General features: G+C 43.9%; 1 protein-coding gene across 7 annotated transcripts in view; it reads left to right on the top strand.

Annotated features, from left to right (window-relative positions):
- The window catches only part of LOC142578817 (uncharacterized), a 128,699-nt gene that overhangs the window by 86,428 nt on the left and 25,013 nt on the right, over positions 1 to 17,258 (top strand). For 6 of the 7 annotated variants that reach the window (XM_075688418.1, XM_075688417.1, XM_075688419.1 and 3 more), the window contains 10 exons: positions 2,519 to 2,737; positions 3,362 to 3,481; positions 6,817 to 6,938; positions 8,107 to 8,192; positions 8,379 to 8,439; positions 9,769 to 9,961; positions 11,367 to 11,516; positions 12,901 to 13,047; positions 15,114 to 15,161; positions 15,340 to 15,420. In XM_075688418.1, the coding sequence (XP_075544533.1) occupies positions 2,519 to 2,737; positions 3,362 to 3,481; positions 6,817 to 6,938; positions 8,107 to 8,192; positions 8,379 to 8,439; positions 9,769 to 9,961; positions 11,367 to 11,516; positions 12,901 to 13,047; positions 15,114 to 15,161; positions 15,340 to 15,420 (1,227 nt within the window). The remainder of the gene's footprint in view (positions 1 to 2,518; positions 2,738 to 3,361; positions 3,482 to 6,816; positions 6,939 to 8,106; positions 8,193 to 8,378; positions 8,440 to 9,768; positions 9,962 to 11,366; positions 11,517 to 12,900; positions 13,048 to 15,113; positions 15,162 to 15,339; positions 15,421 to 17,258) is intronic. The other variant, XM_075688421.1, reaches the window with a different exon arrangement.

Genomic DNA, 17,258 nt, shown 5'->3' with positions numbered 1-17,258 from the left:
CATACTGAACAGATCTGTGTGGTGGTAATGTAGCTACTGCTTTTTTGTCTTTTTTTTTTTTCTGCTTGTAATAAATTTTACTTCAAGAAATTCTAGCTTTTGACTAAATATACCTTGTGTAGGATTGACTGATTAACATAGGTGCACTGCAGCGTTAGTGCATTTGTCTTTTGCATTACGCTGCTGTCAAAATGTTACTGTGCTGCCAAGGGTCAAATCAGTGACCTGGTGCCATGTTTAGTTCTAAGTTACTGTAGTCAAATAGAAAAGCTAAGAAAACAAAAGCCATCTCTGTAAAGGGAAAAAAGACTTTTGTCCACGTTGTGAAGTTTTGGAGAGACACCATTGATTAACGAACTCAGTGACATTCTACACATACAGTTAAACCTCTATATAACGAAGTTGGTTATATCGGCAATTTGCTTCGTTATATCGAAATTTGGTTGTATTATAATATTAACCTTTTATGCGAATAAGTGCAGTTGTCAATAGATTTTTTTCTTACACAGAAGGGGCCGCAAAATTTTTCTGATTATCGGACAAATGAAGAAAGCAAATTTAACTGAGAAAAAAATTCATCTTGTTGAACGTAAGAATGGGCAATGAAAGATATGGTTTCATGGCATGTCGATGATATCTTCACATCGGTGGTACGAATTTTTAAAAATCCTAAAATGCAGCCATGCTTTCGCGTCCACTCCGCCTTCACGGCTGGTAGGGTCATCCGCAGTGGGACGATGCTATCATGAAAAGCGCTGGCAGCGGGGAGTGAATGCTTCATCTGCATCTCGCTTCAATGCGTCTGTGAAACTCGAGATTACACAGCCTCCAGCACTAAACTCATGGTAAGACAGCGCACGTGATGTCACGCCATCTCGGTATGCCCACTCTTTGCACATGCGGCAGATTACCTCTGAAACAGACCGTGCCCACTCTGAGGGCTACATGCAGCCACGGCCGCGCTAGACAAGGAGGCACGCACCAACTGTCCCAATTTTCCCCCCATAGTGCCTTAGTATTTTGCACTTCAACAAAAACTGCAGTCGGTTGAGAATGTTGCAGTAAAGCCTCATCCATACGTATTTGCAAAAAACACAAGATAAACATACTAATCGGGGAAGCATACGATAGGAAGCCACTCAAAAAATTCAGCAGGCTCAAGTGTAATTGACATCTACGTAATGTGAAGCGTTGTATGAATCTTTACAACACAAGATGCTGGTGTGCCCTGATCTTGTGGGACTTGAGTAGCCCGAGATGCACATTGTCGTTTTTGCTGCTTTGGCAAGCTTACGTTTGCACTCCTCGAATTTCCATGACATGGGCAGTCAAGTACTGCGAGCAAGCTACCATTGCAGGTGCCTACTGCTCTCGATCGTACGTGCCTTGCAACCTTTCTTGTTTACACGGGATCTCGTGGCTGGAAAACGTACCATACAATTACAGTTTAGTGATATATGAAATGTTGGTGCAGATATATATTTTTTTTGGGGGGGGGGGGAACATGTTAAGCCGGTGAAATAGAAGTGTAACTTTTTTGCATTCTAGATAGTGACCATTGTCACTGGGAAATCCTACAAAACCGAATCATATTAATCAGATTCTACTGTATCATTATGCTTTATGTGCTCAGAACAAAATTTACAGTAAAGCAACACTTTTTTAATTCCGGTACTTGCCACAACATAGTAAGTAATATATGTTTACACATGCAACATTCTCGGTTTGTCATCAAGACTCCATCACAATTAAGCACACATACAAGCATTGGCTAGTTGTCTCTTCCTGTTAACAAATTGAACATTAGGGAACAAGAATGACAAGCACAGCAGTGTGATGACCTGATGCACAGAAAGTCACTTAATCATTCTTAACTCACTCATACTCGTAACTGTTCACATCACATTTGTAGCATAGTTAAACATCTCTTTTTCAAAGCCGAGTAGCCTAATCCGTAAAAACAGTCATTCATCCTTGACAGGTAGCCTTTAATTTGCTAAAAGACACTGTTCCTACAACACAAGAACTCTTGTTTCCCCTTATTGGTACTGCAGAGTATGCTGATGTGGCATAGTATCGGAGGATATTTTCTCAGGTGTACCACAGCACACTTTGCTTCATATGTGCAATATGCTATCCTATAGATTCAATAGACTTAGCACAAGCCCATTCCCCTTTTGTGCCAATTTAGGCATCCAACTCCACTCAGAAAGCGTCGTATGGCGTCGGAACTGGTAGCGTCATCTCATTTGTGCTCCACAACCTAACCGCTGTAAACTGTCTGTAGTCTGCACAGTGACACAGCTCTGCCACACTTGCGATGCTTGCCAGAAGGGCATTCTTACAATAATCCACTGACTGGCGTGTGCAAATGGCATCTAATGCACTTGAAAAGCGCATGAAGTGGCCAGGTGGTGCCCCCATTGTCAGACGTTTCATGTGTATCATGTAGCACTGTAATGCCGGTCTTCAAAGTTGTATGCTCACTGTGTGCCTGTGCTTCGATAAACTTCTGCAGCAAAGCTGCTCACCAAGCGTAGATGATGGCCTGAGGGGGCCCAACCTGCAGCCATTGGAGCAAGGGAGCCCCTACCTGGCGGAGCAGGATCCCACCACTGGTACCTGGATGCAGAGTGCAGCCGCAGCTGCCCTTCATGCCGCTGGTCCCCAGGCACATCGTCCTCTGGTAACTGCTGAAGGCAGAGGTGCCCCTCCAGGAGCCACCCTCAACAACCAGGTCAGTTCCCATTAGATGGCAGCCATACTGTTTCTCCAGCCTCTTGGAGTTCTTTGGTTGCACCTTGGACTCTTGTTATGCAGGTACAAATAAAATTAGTGTGTGGTATTCAAGAAAGCTTGAGGCACTGTTTGTAAGTATAGTTTAAAACCTAGCCTTAAGAACACATGCACATTGAATGCATGTACACATGCATACCTTAATGAAACAATTGTCATCTGTGTTGCCATGTATTCGAAATCCTACATCTCTGCTTATTGCAGAGGTGTAGTTCTCAGACGTACAGTCGCCGACCGATTTTTCTGACGCAGATGGAACTGCAAAAATGTTTTAATAATCAAGCAGTAAAGAAATGAATATTGATGGTGTAATCAAATTTTATTGTTTCTTACAACAACAGCGCAGCAAAAAAATCATTTCTTTACAGAATGTCACTCTATGTTGTGCACCATTGAAATAATATATACTTGTGCTAATATCTCACGTGTGCTAGTGAGACTTGGCATTTGTCTTTTAAGTCAAAAATGAAAATAAGGTGAATTTCTTTTAACTCTGAAGTCATATTTCACATATGTGTGCTCTGTATTAAACATACCAACTGCTTTGTCTGTATTACTTTTGCAGGTGGTTCCAGGTAGTCGTGCCAACAATTTTTGGGATAATTTTAGGAGCTACTCTCGTCAAAACCTTCTGTCTAATCCTGGCACAGCACCAAAGACCAATGAGCTACCTGCCAATTTTCAGGTCTGTTTTTGCAAATATGTGACAGGCTGGCATGTGTACTTGATAGGTGACCAGGTGTAGGACATTTGTAGTTGCTCTCAACTTCTTTTTTATTAATGTTTTCACTTTTTACTTAGGTAACTGTCACTTTCTGATCCTATATATTCAGGTGCTACGGCTTTTTGTAAACAACATATTTTTCACCAGTATCGCTGATCAGCATGTAGCTGAGATTGTTGCAAGTAGATAAGCTGAGGTGGTAGTAATAGTAGTAATACATTAAAGCTTTGATAATACGGATCTCAAGGGAGCAAAAAAAAATATCCAAATGTCAAATCATTGAATGAACAAAAACAGCACATTTACATTTCTCTTATTGTCTACCTTTACTTCGCAAAGAAGTTGGTCATTCCCATTTGTTTTTCGGGGATAGCTGAGCGGAAAGGACTAGTTTTCAGACCAGCGACAATCCCTCCAGTTCAAGCGTATTGCATGGAGCATCATAGCAGGACTCCTCTAAAACAGGTAGAGCATCTGCGGCTTCTTTTGCAGTACGACGCACTGGGAGTACATTGCTCGGGTCATCTTTATCGGACACCTCATCTGCCGCACCGAGGGTATCGCTGATGGTCTCATCATCGCTTAACTAGCCGGCGATGACAATGCTATCATTAATGCCAACGTAGTCAGCAAACTTAACTTCGAAGGGGAGCAGGCCAATGAATGCCAAATCGTCCTCCTGTTCTGGTGCTGCAGATTCCAGGCTTTCAGATGTCTCGGCCTGCACAAATCCACTATGTCTGAAACAGTTTGCCACCACTTCTGTTGGCGTATTCGCCCACACGTGCAACAAAATGTGTAGCGCACTCAGAAGCATGATGTTGTACAGCTACTTCCGATATGTGCAGAGCAGCATACATTCCAACACTTGCTTATGGTACCTTTTCTTGACATATTGGATGATTCCCTGGTTCACCAGTTGAAGGGAAGCGGTAGTGTTGGGAGGACTGAATCCAAGCCAGATTGCCTCCAGATTCGAAACGTTGCAGTGTGCAGTGCAGTTGTCTATTATGAACAGCACCTTGCACTTCTTTGGTGCTGAACTGTCAATCCAGGTCGCTCCTGCAGCCAGGCACACACTAATGCTTTGTGATTTGCTTGGTACTTGAGAGGAAGGTGCTTGATGTAAAAACATCTCGGTTTCAGCACTTTTTCAATGACGAGAAGTGTAAGGCACTCCGTGCCTGTCATGCTTGATGCCAACAGCACGGTCACCTGCTCCTTGCTTCTTTTGCCACCAGTGCAAGGGTCCCCTTTGAATGCAATTGTTTTCTCAGGCGGCGCTTTGAAGAAGAGTGCCGTTTTGTCATTGTTAAAGACATCATTCAGTTCGTAAGCTACCACATGCTCTTTAAGCTGGAAGTTTTGCTAATCTTTAACAACTTCTTCATTGACCTCACCCCTCTCCCCGCACACAGTCTTGAACACAAGGCCATGTCAGTCTTTAAAATGTGCAAAACAGCCTTCTGACGCCATAAACAAATCAGTATTCATTCAGAAGGCATAGCTCTCTGCTTACACACAGCTAAGTGGTCCACTCAACGGCAGCTTCGTGTCACATCCAGCAGCAATCCACCGCAACAATGCTTCCTCCAGCTGTGTGCAGGCTGTGGTTTGTAAACGCTTTAGACCGGCATGAAATTTCTCGCTCTCAAAGGCTTCCACTATTTGTGCCTCATTCTTGGCGTATGTCACTCGAGTGCTTCTTTTTACACCGAACTGACACAGCACCTCTTCTCAGGAAGCACAGTCTTTCAGTATCTGGAGAATTTTTACTTTCGTCGCTAAATCCTTGGCTGTGTACTTCATGTGCTTAGCCAGTACCACCATCACTGCAGAGGGCAACGGCACAGTACCACCTCACGCACCTGCACAACACCAATGACAGAAGCGATGCACGCTTCAAAACCCTACCTTGAACGTATAGCAGCGCCTCCTTTCATGCGTTTTTGGAAAGAAAAGCGGTTTCGGCATTTCTGGCCCTTGAAAAATAATGACAGTAGTGATATGTGCTCTGAAACTCACTTCATTCGTATACTAGCAGCTTCCTTGGCTTGCCTCCAGTCTGAATTAACCGGTGCACGCACAGTTTTGCGTCAGATTAACTAAGGTTTGCTGCCATAGGGCTATCTACATTTTTGAAGGGTGGGAGTGGGGATGCCAAATTACCCAAATTTCTTAATGAACAGGGGCTGAATTAACAAGGTTTTACTGTATTGCAACACCACTGCATTAAGAATCGGCTGTAATCAAGCCTTGGGTATTTACCCATTTAATACACATAACTAATTCCTGAATGTAGTGTCTGCAGTGTGAATTACAATTGTCAGAAATGGAAAGAACAACCCATGAACAGAACCTAATGAATAACTGCATACTGCAACATTCAAATTTTTGCAAGAGCAGCCTGCCACAACTGTAATAGTGTAAAGCAAACCTCCAGAAACAGCATTGTTTCTTTGTTCAGCCAATAGCACTTTCACTGCGGCTCCCTGTTTAAGGGTTAAGGTGTTGAAGGAACACCCATTTCTGCACTGTTCTCACAACACTTCTTTCTTTTTTTTTTTGCGCCCTTTTACACCATAATAGCTTTCTGAAAATGGGAATGTAAACTCTGCATTCATGTGCTGTTTCACTACATCGTTGTGTGCATTGTCATGAAGCTGCACCTGAAGGCAAAGCTTGAATATAATCAGTGAGCTCACTTTGTGCCTGAACTTCAGATCTTCTTTCTTTTTTTATGTGTGTTCAGATTATTGACCTGAAATACAGTTAATTCAATATATCACTTTTTCTCACTTTTGTATTGGCAGTTTAGTTACAGTAGTGAACAAAGATATGTTATTTTGCATTTGGGTCCTGTGAGCTAAACTGCCCAGCATGTTGCTCCACTACGTCAGACCGCTAGCCTAGGGCAATAGTCTTTTTAACAAACATTGCCATCTCACATTATTCCCACCGCATAGTCAACCCACCGTGCGCACAATTTGCGCATTCCAAGAATGTATCGCAAGGAAACCATATGTATCAACCGATATGTCAAAATATGTGCGTGCTGATGAGAGAAATTTAGTGATACGGGGAGAGTTTAGCTGAGCAAAAGGCTTGGCATGCTACTACAGGTTTAATATTTAACAAAAAATCAAATTAAAGATTGAACAAATGCAAGTACGTCCACTTGCACAAAATCTCGGAAAGGGGCAGCAGTGAGTACCATGAAATGAATAAAGTGGAAAGTGGGGCTTTATGGCACTGTCAATGACCAAAACGTTATCCATCTCTGTCCTTTTTCGCAGGTTCAGCAATCACATCCCAGTGCCCCAATCCTAACAGCAGCTTCAGCCAGGACAAAGTTATGGGCTTCCCCACGTGACTCAAGGGATTACCCTCCCGCATTTACATCAGCTACTTCCAGCAGGTTTGTTACCTTTTCCTTCCAGAGTGTGGTGGCAAGCTAAGGCCAAAGTTTTAACTGTAAAAGTATTTTGGAACAGTAATTGACAATTAACTTCGTTTGGCCTCAACATTTAACTCCAAGTAAGCGCTCTCTGTGCAAGCCTGTGTCAATATAAGCTCCAGAAATGGCTGAAGCTAGCATTAAACTTTTAGTTATGACACACACAAGCATCACCGAACCACACTTTAGCACCTGCGAAATGCTGTACCTGTGAACTGTCACCCACGGCCTCCTGGTTTACCCCGCACCGGTCAAATACATGTTTTCCGACTGCCATCTGGCTTTGACCTCACGCCAGACATGCCGGAAAAATGGCACACACACCAAAGACATCGGGCTGAGGCAAGTCAGCAAGATGTTCACGCTGACGGCAACGCACATAGTGCCTGCCCCCTACTGCAAACAACCAGTACAAGCCACCACCAAAAACCTAATGTGGGAATGTCTGGCACACGAAGCAGTATACAGAAAGCACCTCTGGTAGGAAGAGATACTGAGCTATGAGACGTTGATCAAACTAAGGTCCCTAGATAAAACAAGTCATTTCATTTAGTTTAAAAAGTGACGTTTCTCCTGGTTTTTGCATTGGTTGTAAATCTTGCTCCTCGCATCATGCCTTCCACTTACGACACACTTTCTCCCCTTTCCCATTCTCCATATTAGGCCAGAGAGCCATCCCATGAAATAAAAGATTTGTTTAGTCAAACTGTTCTGATTGTGCACATTAGGAACAGTATTTCTGGAACATTCCTCACAAAAAAGGATGCAGTTGAGTGAAGAAAATTACTACCCAGTCAAAGCAACACTTTTGCGTCCTTCTCAACAATCTTAACTGTACAGTGTCCTTCAGAACTTAAAACTAGCAACCTCACACTCACATTGTCAAGCAATATCTTTGCTATCATTGCACTGTACCTTAGTATCGTCTACCCTGTCTTCTTGTGCTGCCACGAGACGTGAGTAGTTTTCCTTTTTTAGATTTATCCCCGAAAAAACATTTATTCAATATTTTATTGTAGTGCAATATTTCATGATAAGCCGAATGTCTAGCTTGTGTCAGCAACCACTCTTCTTGACTCATGTCACCAGTGTTTTTTTGTTTTTCTCTCTCTCTCTCTCTCCTTTGCAGCCAGCCTAGCCATGTGAGACCTGTGCAAAATGTGTGGCCTCAGGAGTCGGCTGGAAATCGAACAAATGACTCAAAGCAAGCCAATGGTTGGAATGCCCTATAATATTTTCTTTTGTGACATTCTTTTAGAAGTGGCAAAAAAGCTTTGGAGGAGTGAGGGTAGTGGATCATAATGAGAGTAGGAGAATTCTTGAAATCTTGAATTTTTGGGCTGTAGTTATATGCAAGCATGCCTTTATATCTTTATCTATGTTGTATTTTCCTCCTGTTAGGTATTCAAGGCCATGTATCTGGTATGGAACATGCTGCTGAGGTCCTCAATGTATCACCAAGGTACTGTGGTTTTTTTTTTACCTAAACAAGATGCATTCGCATGCTCTCAAGTAGCTGCAGAAGCCTGCATCTGGTTCAGAGTTATCAAGTCTTTTTATTTGTTGGCTATCTGAGAAAAACTGAAATTATGAAATCGGAGCTAGTGTATAGGGTAAGCATGGCTTGCACAGGATGGATCTTAGCCCTGTGAATGAATTCATTGACTTGATGAAACTTAGCTAGTCTATGTGGTCACAACTCTTTTGGGGTGCTCTTGTATCTCTCATGAATACCGACCACCAAGTGTTAGGGCCTAATGAGCATCAGGGCCCCGTCACTGGTCACCTCGCATGATCTAGTGCACCGCTGCTCGCATGCGTCTAGCCTGCAAAGGACACCGAGCACTGTGCCGTAAGAAACACAATATTGCCCTAAGGTAACGCAGACAAATTTCTTCGCCTCCAGCTACTCCCAACACTGCATTAACGCCCAGTCCTGGGGTGGCAGAGGAACAGGCTCTGACGACAAGGACAGAAATTCAGAAAGGACGCCGCTACCATGTCGCTGTAGGACAGTGGCTCCCCACGACATGCCGCTAAAGGCAAGGTGTCCTGCGGTCATGCTACATACTCTCGCAATAACGAGTGGGCCTTCTCATGAGAGCTATGGCTATCTCCGTCAGTTTGAGCCTCCAATAAGTGCAGCCCAACGTAGTACAACCATGCACGAGCACTAGACACCACTCCTTGGCTTATCATTTGGAACGGATCAACACAAGGTACACACTTGCCATAAGGGCAGGGCACCGTAAGCAGTCTCGAGTTCGAGTGGTGCCCAAACAAAGGGGCAGGTGGACAAAAAGAAAGACATGTATGTGTCCTGTGCTCTCCCTGAAATGCCTCTCTCGTGCCCGCTCTCCCAGTCGCGCCACTTACGCTACTGTGGTTGACTGCGTAAGGCAACACTGCCAAAAAACTTTCCGTGTAAAAGCCCACTCCCAGAGACAATCACAGGTGAAAGGGGAGAGTCGCAGGGATGGCAGAATAGTCGAACGCCTGCTCAAAGCCATGGGGTTCGCCTCAATTCCCACAACCTTGAGTTCCTGCCATATTGGCTCATTGGCTGGGATTCTGCTGCTGTGCACAACAGACTTGATTCCTGACTGCATTCCAATGGAGGTAGAATCCAAGGATGCTGAGCATTGCGATGGTCAAAGTTGATCGGGGGCCCTCCGCTCCAGTGTCTATCATAGCCTCTGCGTTGCCTTGGGACGTTAAAGCTCATCAGTCAATCAAGTCTATAATATGCAGTATAAGAATAGCTACTTCCTGGCATTGTCTCAATCAATAGACGGCCGTCATCTCAGCAGCAGCAGCCCGCATGTGATGTCCTGAAAATGTCCATTGGCGCTGAAGTTTCACGATTGCTTGAGGGCAAAGAAGATGCAGCCAGCCTGGCTGCAGTGCTTCACCAGCTGCAGCTCCTCAACAGTCCTCAGCCTGACCTCACTTCAGGCCAGGCTTGTGGTGGTGCACGACGCAAGGTATGTTAATGTCGCAAGCTGTCCCATTCATTTATGTGTCCTCTTGCTTCACTTCCATTGCACAATAAATCTCCACCAACTGCTCCCAGCAATCAACCATTCTTTGTTGCCTGGTGCCAACAACAAAAAACAAAAAGACGCGGCCAAATGTAGTCTGTTATCATTGCAACTGTTGAGCTCCTTTCACGATCATTGAGGCATATGCATAACTCATCTAGAGGCTTTTAGCATACAGGTACTATCAGAACCTTGCAGAAAACAGAAGTCTCAAGGAGACTGTATTACCCTTGAAGGTAGCCGTAGGTTATGGGTAAATTTTCATTTTTCATCGCTTTGATATGCCAAGCCTCTGCACAGAAAATTTTATTTAGTTCTACCCCAATGTTTAAAAGTACATTATTAATGGAAAAAGAGAATGAGCCACAAGGACCGTAGTTGCTGACGACTAAAAACTTCATCCACAGCTTCTCTCTTAAAGACACTCACCATCAATGACAATACAACACTGTACTTCTCTGAATATTTTGGCAATGCAGTGGCCTTGCACACACCAACTCTCAAAAAGTTGACCCATTTTTTTCATGTGACATGAAGTTGCTTGTTGCAGGCTGTATTGTAGCGAAACTGCATTCTTCAATTTGCGTTCCTAGCCAGTGCAAAAGAGAAGAGTAAGAAAGTGCCATCGTTTGAAAGCAGTATGAGAATTTTATTGGGCATTGTGCTATTTTGGAAACATGAACCACATTGGCGGGCACCCGCCGTGGTTGCTCAGTGGCTATGGTGTTAGGCTGCTGAGCATGAGGTCGCGGGATCGAATCCCGGCCACGGCGGCCGCATTTCGATGGGGGCGAAATGCGAAAACACCCGTGTACTTAGATTTAGGTGCACGTTAAAGAACCCCAGGTGGTCTAAATTTCCGGAGTCCTCCACTACGGCGTGCCTCATAATGAGAAAGTGGTTTTGGCACGTAAAACCCCATATATTATTATTATTATTACATTGGCGGGCAGAGTTCGGGCCATGCTTCCTTCCAGCTTCACTTGAGTGAGTGGAAGCTCCTGGCTGAGTTTAGCTTGCATGTGCTCTATTTTGTGTGAAACGTTTATAGATCAACAATTTTACTCAGGTGACCTCCCAGCCTAATGCAAAATAACAGCGCAGATTTATTTCAAGGCTTTCGTACAAGGTGCATGTCTCAGAAGCAAATCGGGAGAAAAAATGCATGTTACTGTTAGCTATTGTGTGTTTGTTCTTGTGATAATGAAAGAGGTCACTGTTGCTATTCAAAACTCTTATATAGTATGATTGTGTTTTGGCATGTTGGATAAAACGAAACCATGTAAGCGAGCTTTGGAGACTGAATGACCTTCACTGTTTTCTTTTTACTTACCAACTGCTTCAACAGGTTCCATCGTCAACAAAAAGCAACATCCCCAAAGAGAACCGTGCACGAAATGGCGAACACCACCTCATGTTTCAAAGAGGTGCCTCCGAGTCGTCACCTGACCTTGTGGCTAGCGTAGAATTTGCAACTGACAGCCGTTCCAGGATTGAGGTAAACCCTTTTCTTATTACATAGCTGAATACTGAATTGATCTTGGCAAAGTTACTCGTTGGACTAATGGATCCTTTGCTGTCTTCGAGGGAACTCAAATGGCTCTGCAGAGATTGCTCTTAAAATATGGCACTGACAAGTAGCTGCTAAAGGATCGGGTGAAATGTTTGGCAGGCATGCTCCAACAACCTTTACAAGTGAACGTGTGTTTTCTAAAACCTTTATTCTAGGCACGCAACTTCAGCTACCTTTACTTTCACTTGGGGCCAGTGTGCTGGTTAAGGAATTTAACTTAACCGAAACATGTATAAACCATTAACTGAAATGTCACATCACCTATGCCATGACTTTAGGCTTGATGCTTTCCTTGCTGTACTACATGTTTCTGCATAAAAGAAAACTAAGCTGCGCAAGGAGATCTCTTGACCACTGATGGGTCCACAACAGCTTGAAGTTTGAAAATCAGTTGTTAATGGTGAATATATCCAGTAACAAATAATTCTTGTTGGCTGCCTAGATTACGATCTTCAGCACTGGGTGCAGGTTTCACAGAAGCAGATATGTAGGTAAAGTAACATTGTGGGCTACCATTGTCACATGCTCATAACCTAAAGCAGCAAGAAAATGTCCAGTGTTGACATTGCCATCCTGAAATGTTAACACCTCATTTCAATTCAATTCGATTCAACAGTAACTTTATTCAAATAACCAAAACTGGTATGCGACAACGTTCGCTCAATGTGTGCTCATATTGCAGCTCTAGCGCTCTCACGTAAAAGTAAATACAAGTATTGTGTTTCCCGTGTGCCTGCATTATATCCACAGAATATCTAACAGACTCTCTTGTTTATTTGGTGTGCATGTAAATGCAGCATGGAACATATTGCTTTATCAGCATTGATCAGGATGCAACAATGCTGTGAATTGTCGCATTTCAGAGTTTGCTCATAAGCATGGCATATTGAATGCCACTTAGCAACTTGGAACATTTGTATCTTTAGCATATAAAAGCCCAGCATGGACATGGGAAAGTGATACTCTGGCTGTCTCATGAAGATGTGCTTGCCATTTGCACCCGCAACTACACTGATAGGCTGGTGTAAGCATTTGAAGGAGCAAATAGCACAGTTTGCAGTGTGTGTAGTGTTGCCAGTTCACTGTCTCTCCTCACAGGTCATAGTGCACTTTATTCAAGAAAGCTTACTCGGCTCACTTGGGTGAACTTTGCACTTCTTCTGTATGAGGAAAGGATTCCTTTAAAAAAAGTTTCTTGCCAGTCTTCTTTTAGTTGTCCTTTAATGATGTGTTTGAGCACACATTTAAAATTGTGTGTTGCTTTCGAGCAACATCCAACTTCATTTTCCACATTTCGGTGATTCTCTAGGAAACCCTGTCAGACTCCACCTTTGACAAGAACATTTCGAGGCCTCTGGCGGCAGTTACGGCACGCAAGAGGGCCAAGCCACTCTGCAGCTCCGATAGTCAGCCTCCCCAGCTTTCCACAATGTCCGCTGCTTCCATGGAGAGAGCTGTGAGTGGGTCTGGTATTGTGATTGCATTCTGTTTCCTTGTCTTGCTGCTGTTCTAGTTATCTCCACCGGACCTACACAGACTTGTACTTCATGCATCAAAACACCTTCATTAAATGAACGGTAAAGTGAAACAATGAATGAGTTTAGATGAATTAAATTCTTGAATGACTCTACCTTCGTTGATTTTGCGGTAGTAGGTTGGTTATTGGAAGAGAAAATTGTGCTCAAAGTTTCATTTTCGAATTTCACACCGAAACCCCCTGTGGTAGTACGTCAGTGTGACGTCTTGGTTCGCAAAAAATTGTTTCGTATTCTGGCCATTGTTTTTCAGTAAAGTTCTTCAAAATTCTTGGTGTGTGCAAATAGGGAGTTTTGAGACCAAATTAAATACGAATCAAATAGTTCCAGAAGTGAATCGAATCAAATATTGAATAGTTTTCGAATAATAATCAGCTATTTTCTCTAACAATATGTATATACAGTTAAACCTCGATATAACAAAGTAGGTAAAATCGACAATGTGCTTCGTTTTATCGAAATATTGTCCTATCGAAATTCTACCTTTTATGCAAATAAGTACAGTCACTGATCGATTTATCTTGCACAGGGAGGGGCCACAGAATTTTCTGAATTATCAGGCAATAAAAAAAACAAGTTTGAATGAGAAAACAATTCATTTTAATGAATTTGGGAGTCTGTGATGAATGATATGTTTTAAGCCACATAGACGATATCTTCACATCGGCGGTACGAGTTTAAGCGACGCCAGCCACGCTTTCATGTGCACTCCATCTCGTGGCTGATAGCATCTCCTGCACTGGGACAATGCTATCATGAAAAGTACCGGCAGCGGGGAGCGAAGGCTTCGTCTGCCTCTTGCTCCAACGAGTCACCAAAACTCGAGATTACGCATCTTCCAATACTAAACGTGCTGGAAGACAGCTTACATGATGCCATGCCATCTCGGCACCCCCACTCTTTCCACACACGGCAGATTACCTCTAAAACAGGGTGCGTGGCTACATATACGCTCAGCCACACTTACAGCCATGCCCAGCTACGGCCGAGATATGCACCAGAAATCACGAGCATGCCAAAATTTAACTAGGCCCAAGCAGTTGTCGTCAAAATCTATGACGTTATGTCATGCTGGTCTTTTGTTTTTTTCGTCTTTTCTCACTTGCCAAGCATGTTCTTGCAGTGAGAGTGCCTCTTTTGCTATTGTGGAATAGTAATTTAATTAACGCAGCTTGAATAATTTTTGTCTTTAGTGTCCGTTTAAACCTGTTGCAATTGCTTAATAGTAGTAATGTTTTGCTGCTGGGCACAAAGTCATGGGTTCGATTCCGGGCTGCCATGGTCACATTCTGATAAAAGTGGAATGCAAGAATCTTAATGTACCAGGCATTGGGTCCACATAAAAGAACCCCTTGTAGTCAAAATTAATCTGGAGCTCGCCACTACAGTTTTTTTACAGGTGCTGTGTTGGCTTGGGATATTAAACACTATAAATTATCGTCGCCATCACATAATATATAGCCCTTTTTTTTTTTGCCACCTATGCCCAATATCATCAAAACCAGTCGTCATCAACTTTACTGCGCGGTGAGAACTTCTCCCAGTGCTCTGCATCACCTCTTAACTTTACTCATTCTGGTTTACTCATGCCCCAACTACGTTTTTATAATGATGTCTTAATTCTTCTTTGGCATTATGCTGTTGCCACCTGCTTAGTAGTGCTGTAATTTATAGTTGGTTGCAACTACATAGAAATTGTCATAATAGGCATGCTAAAGCAAAAGAGTGAAGTAGTTTACTTGAAACTTGAATGCTTCACATAGTTGCATAGTTTAAAGAAGTGTGGGTCACAATTTTGTAGCAATGCCTTCTGCTTGATTCTATGCCACTATTATCATCCACTATAATAACTGGATAACACTGGCAGAGCATCGCTCTGACCACTGATGAAGCACAAGAAGGAATAGCATCAGAAAAGGCATTGCTACAAAATTGCGGCACTGTGGTGAAAGCTCTGTATACATATTGCCGTCATGCTTTCTCTCAGGCTCCTGCCGAGCAAATGGTAGCAGAGCGGGACTGCGGCTCCAATGAGGTTCGTACAATTCTCCACATTGCATCCTCGTCATTTTCAAAAAAAAAATAGTGTAGTCATTATTGCTTGGTACACTCCTTTTGGAACTACCGTTATTTTTATTGTTCTGACTGGCTGTATTACTTTATGGACATCCCATATGCGTGATGTACAGCTTAGTTGGCATTCTTACCTCTAGGATCAAGCAGCTTTGGCCAGACCAATAGAGCCTGTGTTTGAGCAGACTTGGCCAGAGAAAGACACAACAGTTTCAGCTCTGGTAAGTGTTCAAGAGCACTGTTTTTCACCCCTTTGTAAATACTGATATCTTTGATCAGTTTGTGCATCTGTTAAAAATTTCTTATGCATTCTCTTTGCGCACCTTGTTATAGGCTTTGTTGAAGCAGTACCAGCACAAATTTTGGATTGTGGCGTATTTATTGTAACAGAATGAGATACTTTATTTGCATGAATCTAACGTGCCACCAAATCAAATGCAAACCCAATTTTCGTGGATTTAAAGTAAGAAAATAAAAGTGCACCTAATGTAACATGTGCCTGATTTATAAAAGAAAAATATAGCATGCCCCCACACTTGCAATTAGAAAAAATTGGAGTACGCTTAAGCTTCACCTTCAAGAGTGGAATGCGACAGCGTTCCCGTCGACCCGCCAAGGGGTGTAAGACAATGGGCTACGGCGCAGCAATCACTTACGAGGCGCCCCGCATCGGACGCGGTGAGCGTCGAGCAACGCAGCGTTCGGCGCGGCAACGAAATGTGCGCCTGAGCAAGCGGAACGAACCAAAGAACTCGGTGTCTCGGAGGGGGAAACGATGCACGCCAGCCAAACGTCGTGATCGGCACGGGCAGAGAGATAGACAGATAGTGATCTAAAGAAAGGAAGGACGCTTGATTCTGCAACCCGTGAGGGAGCAAGGCGAAACGTCGTCAGGGGAGAGGGAGTCCGGGCGGCGACGCGCCTCGCACTGGTCCCCGCACAACCCCAACGCACGCGTGGCGCACCACCTGTCGGGGCAGCGCCGTACATTCAGAGGAGGGGATCTTCTGTGTGTGCGGAAAGCGCAGAAGAAATGTAGCGGAAACGCACTTCGCTACTCGTGTAACTGCGACTTCTGTAAGTTACATGTTCATAATTACCGATATACACCACAGTATAACTTTCTACGGCTCGTTTCTGAGGCAACACCGCATTCACTAGAGGCGCTTGTGTACCGCTTTGAAGCATCGAATTCGTGGCTGAGTGGTAGCGTCTCCGTCTCACACTCCGGAGACCCTGGTTCGATTCCCACCCAGCCCATCTTGCAAGTTGTTTTTTATTCATGAAGTGCCTGCCGGGATTTATCGCTCACGGCCAACGCCGCGGACGCCGACGCCGACGACACCGGCTTTTCTGCAACACGAGCTCCTTAACGCTGTCACGTTAAAAAACAAGACGTGCAGAATTTGCCTTCACAGGAGGTAAATTTTATTTTCCTGAGCTGTCACAATGAAAGCGGCGCATCGTGGTCTCCAATTGCACTCATCGGCCACATATACCAAGTGCACAAGTGCAGTATGCTGGTTTTGGGGCCTAAGCAGGGCAGCCTGCTTGTGAATGGCTGGTGACAAGCCATTCTCGGATGGTCGCCGTCAGTATGTTTGTGCTCGCAGACATAACCAGCGAGTGAGCGGAAGATGAGATGCACAGGCTAGACTAAAGGTCCTAGTAGCAGAGTACAGATCCCTGTCTAGTCTCCTCTGGAGTTCTGCCAGCGGTGGAACTCTGCAGTAGCAACTTAAAGTCACACTAACTGGACAAGGGTGCGTGTTTTCGTCAGTGGCTTGGTTTGTTGGACCGCACTCGGGGTAAGTGAGCGTGCAGATCCCATGTGATAACACTGATTGCATGAGTGCATATTTGGGGCATTGCAGAGCATGTGTTCGTACCGTATGTTTATGCATATAACACACACCAAAAATTTGAAATATTTAGCAGTAAAGTCAGAGGGCATAAGACCATATGCAAATTTCACGTTGAGGCGTGGCTTCACATGAGTGCCACGCACACTGCCGTGAAGCCACACCTAAAGGAAAAGTTCTCCGCGATCTAAAGTTTT

This window comes from Dermacentor variabilis, chromosome 4, assembly GCF_050947875.1.
Source record: "Dermacentor variabilis isolate Ectoservices chromosome 4, ASM5094787v1, whole genome shotgun sequence".
Taxonomy (NCBI): domain Eukaryota; kingdom Metazoa; phylum Arthropoda; class Arachnida; order Ixodida; family Ixodidae; genus Dermacentor; species Dermacentor variabilis.
This window is presented reverse-complemented; position numbering and strand designations above follow the sequence as displayed.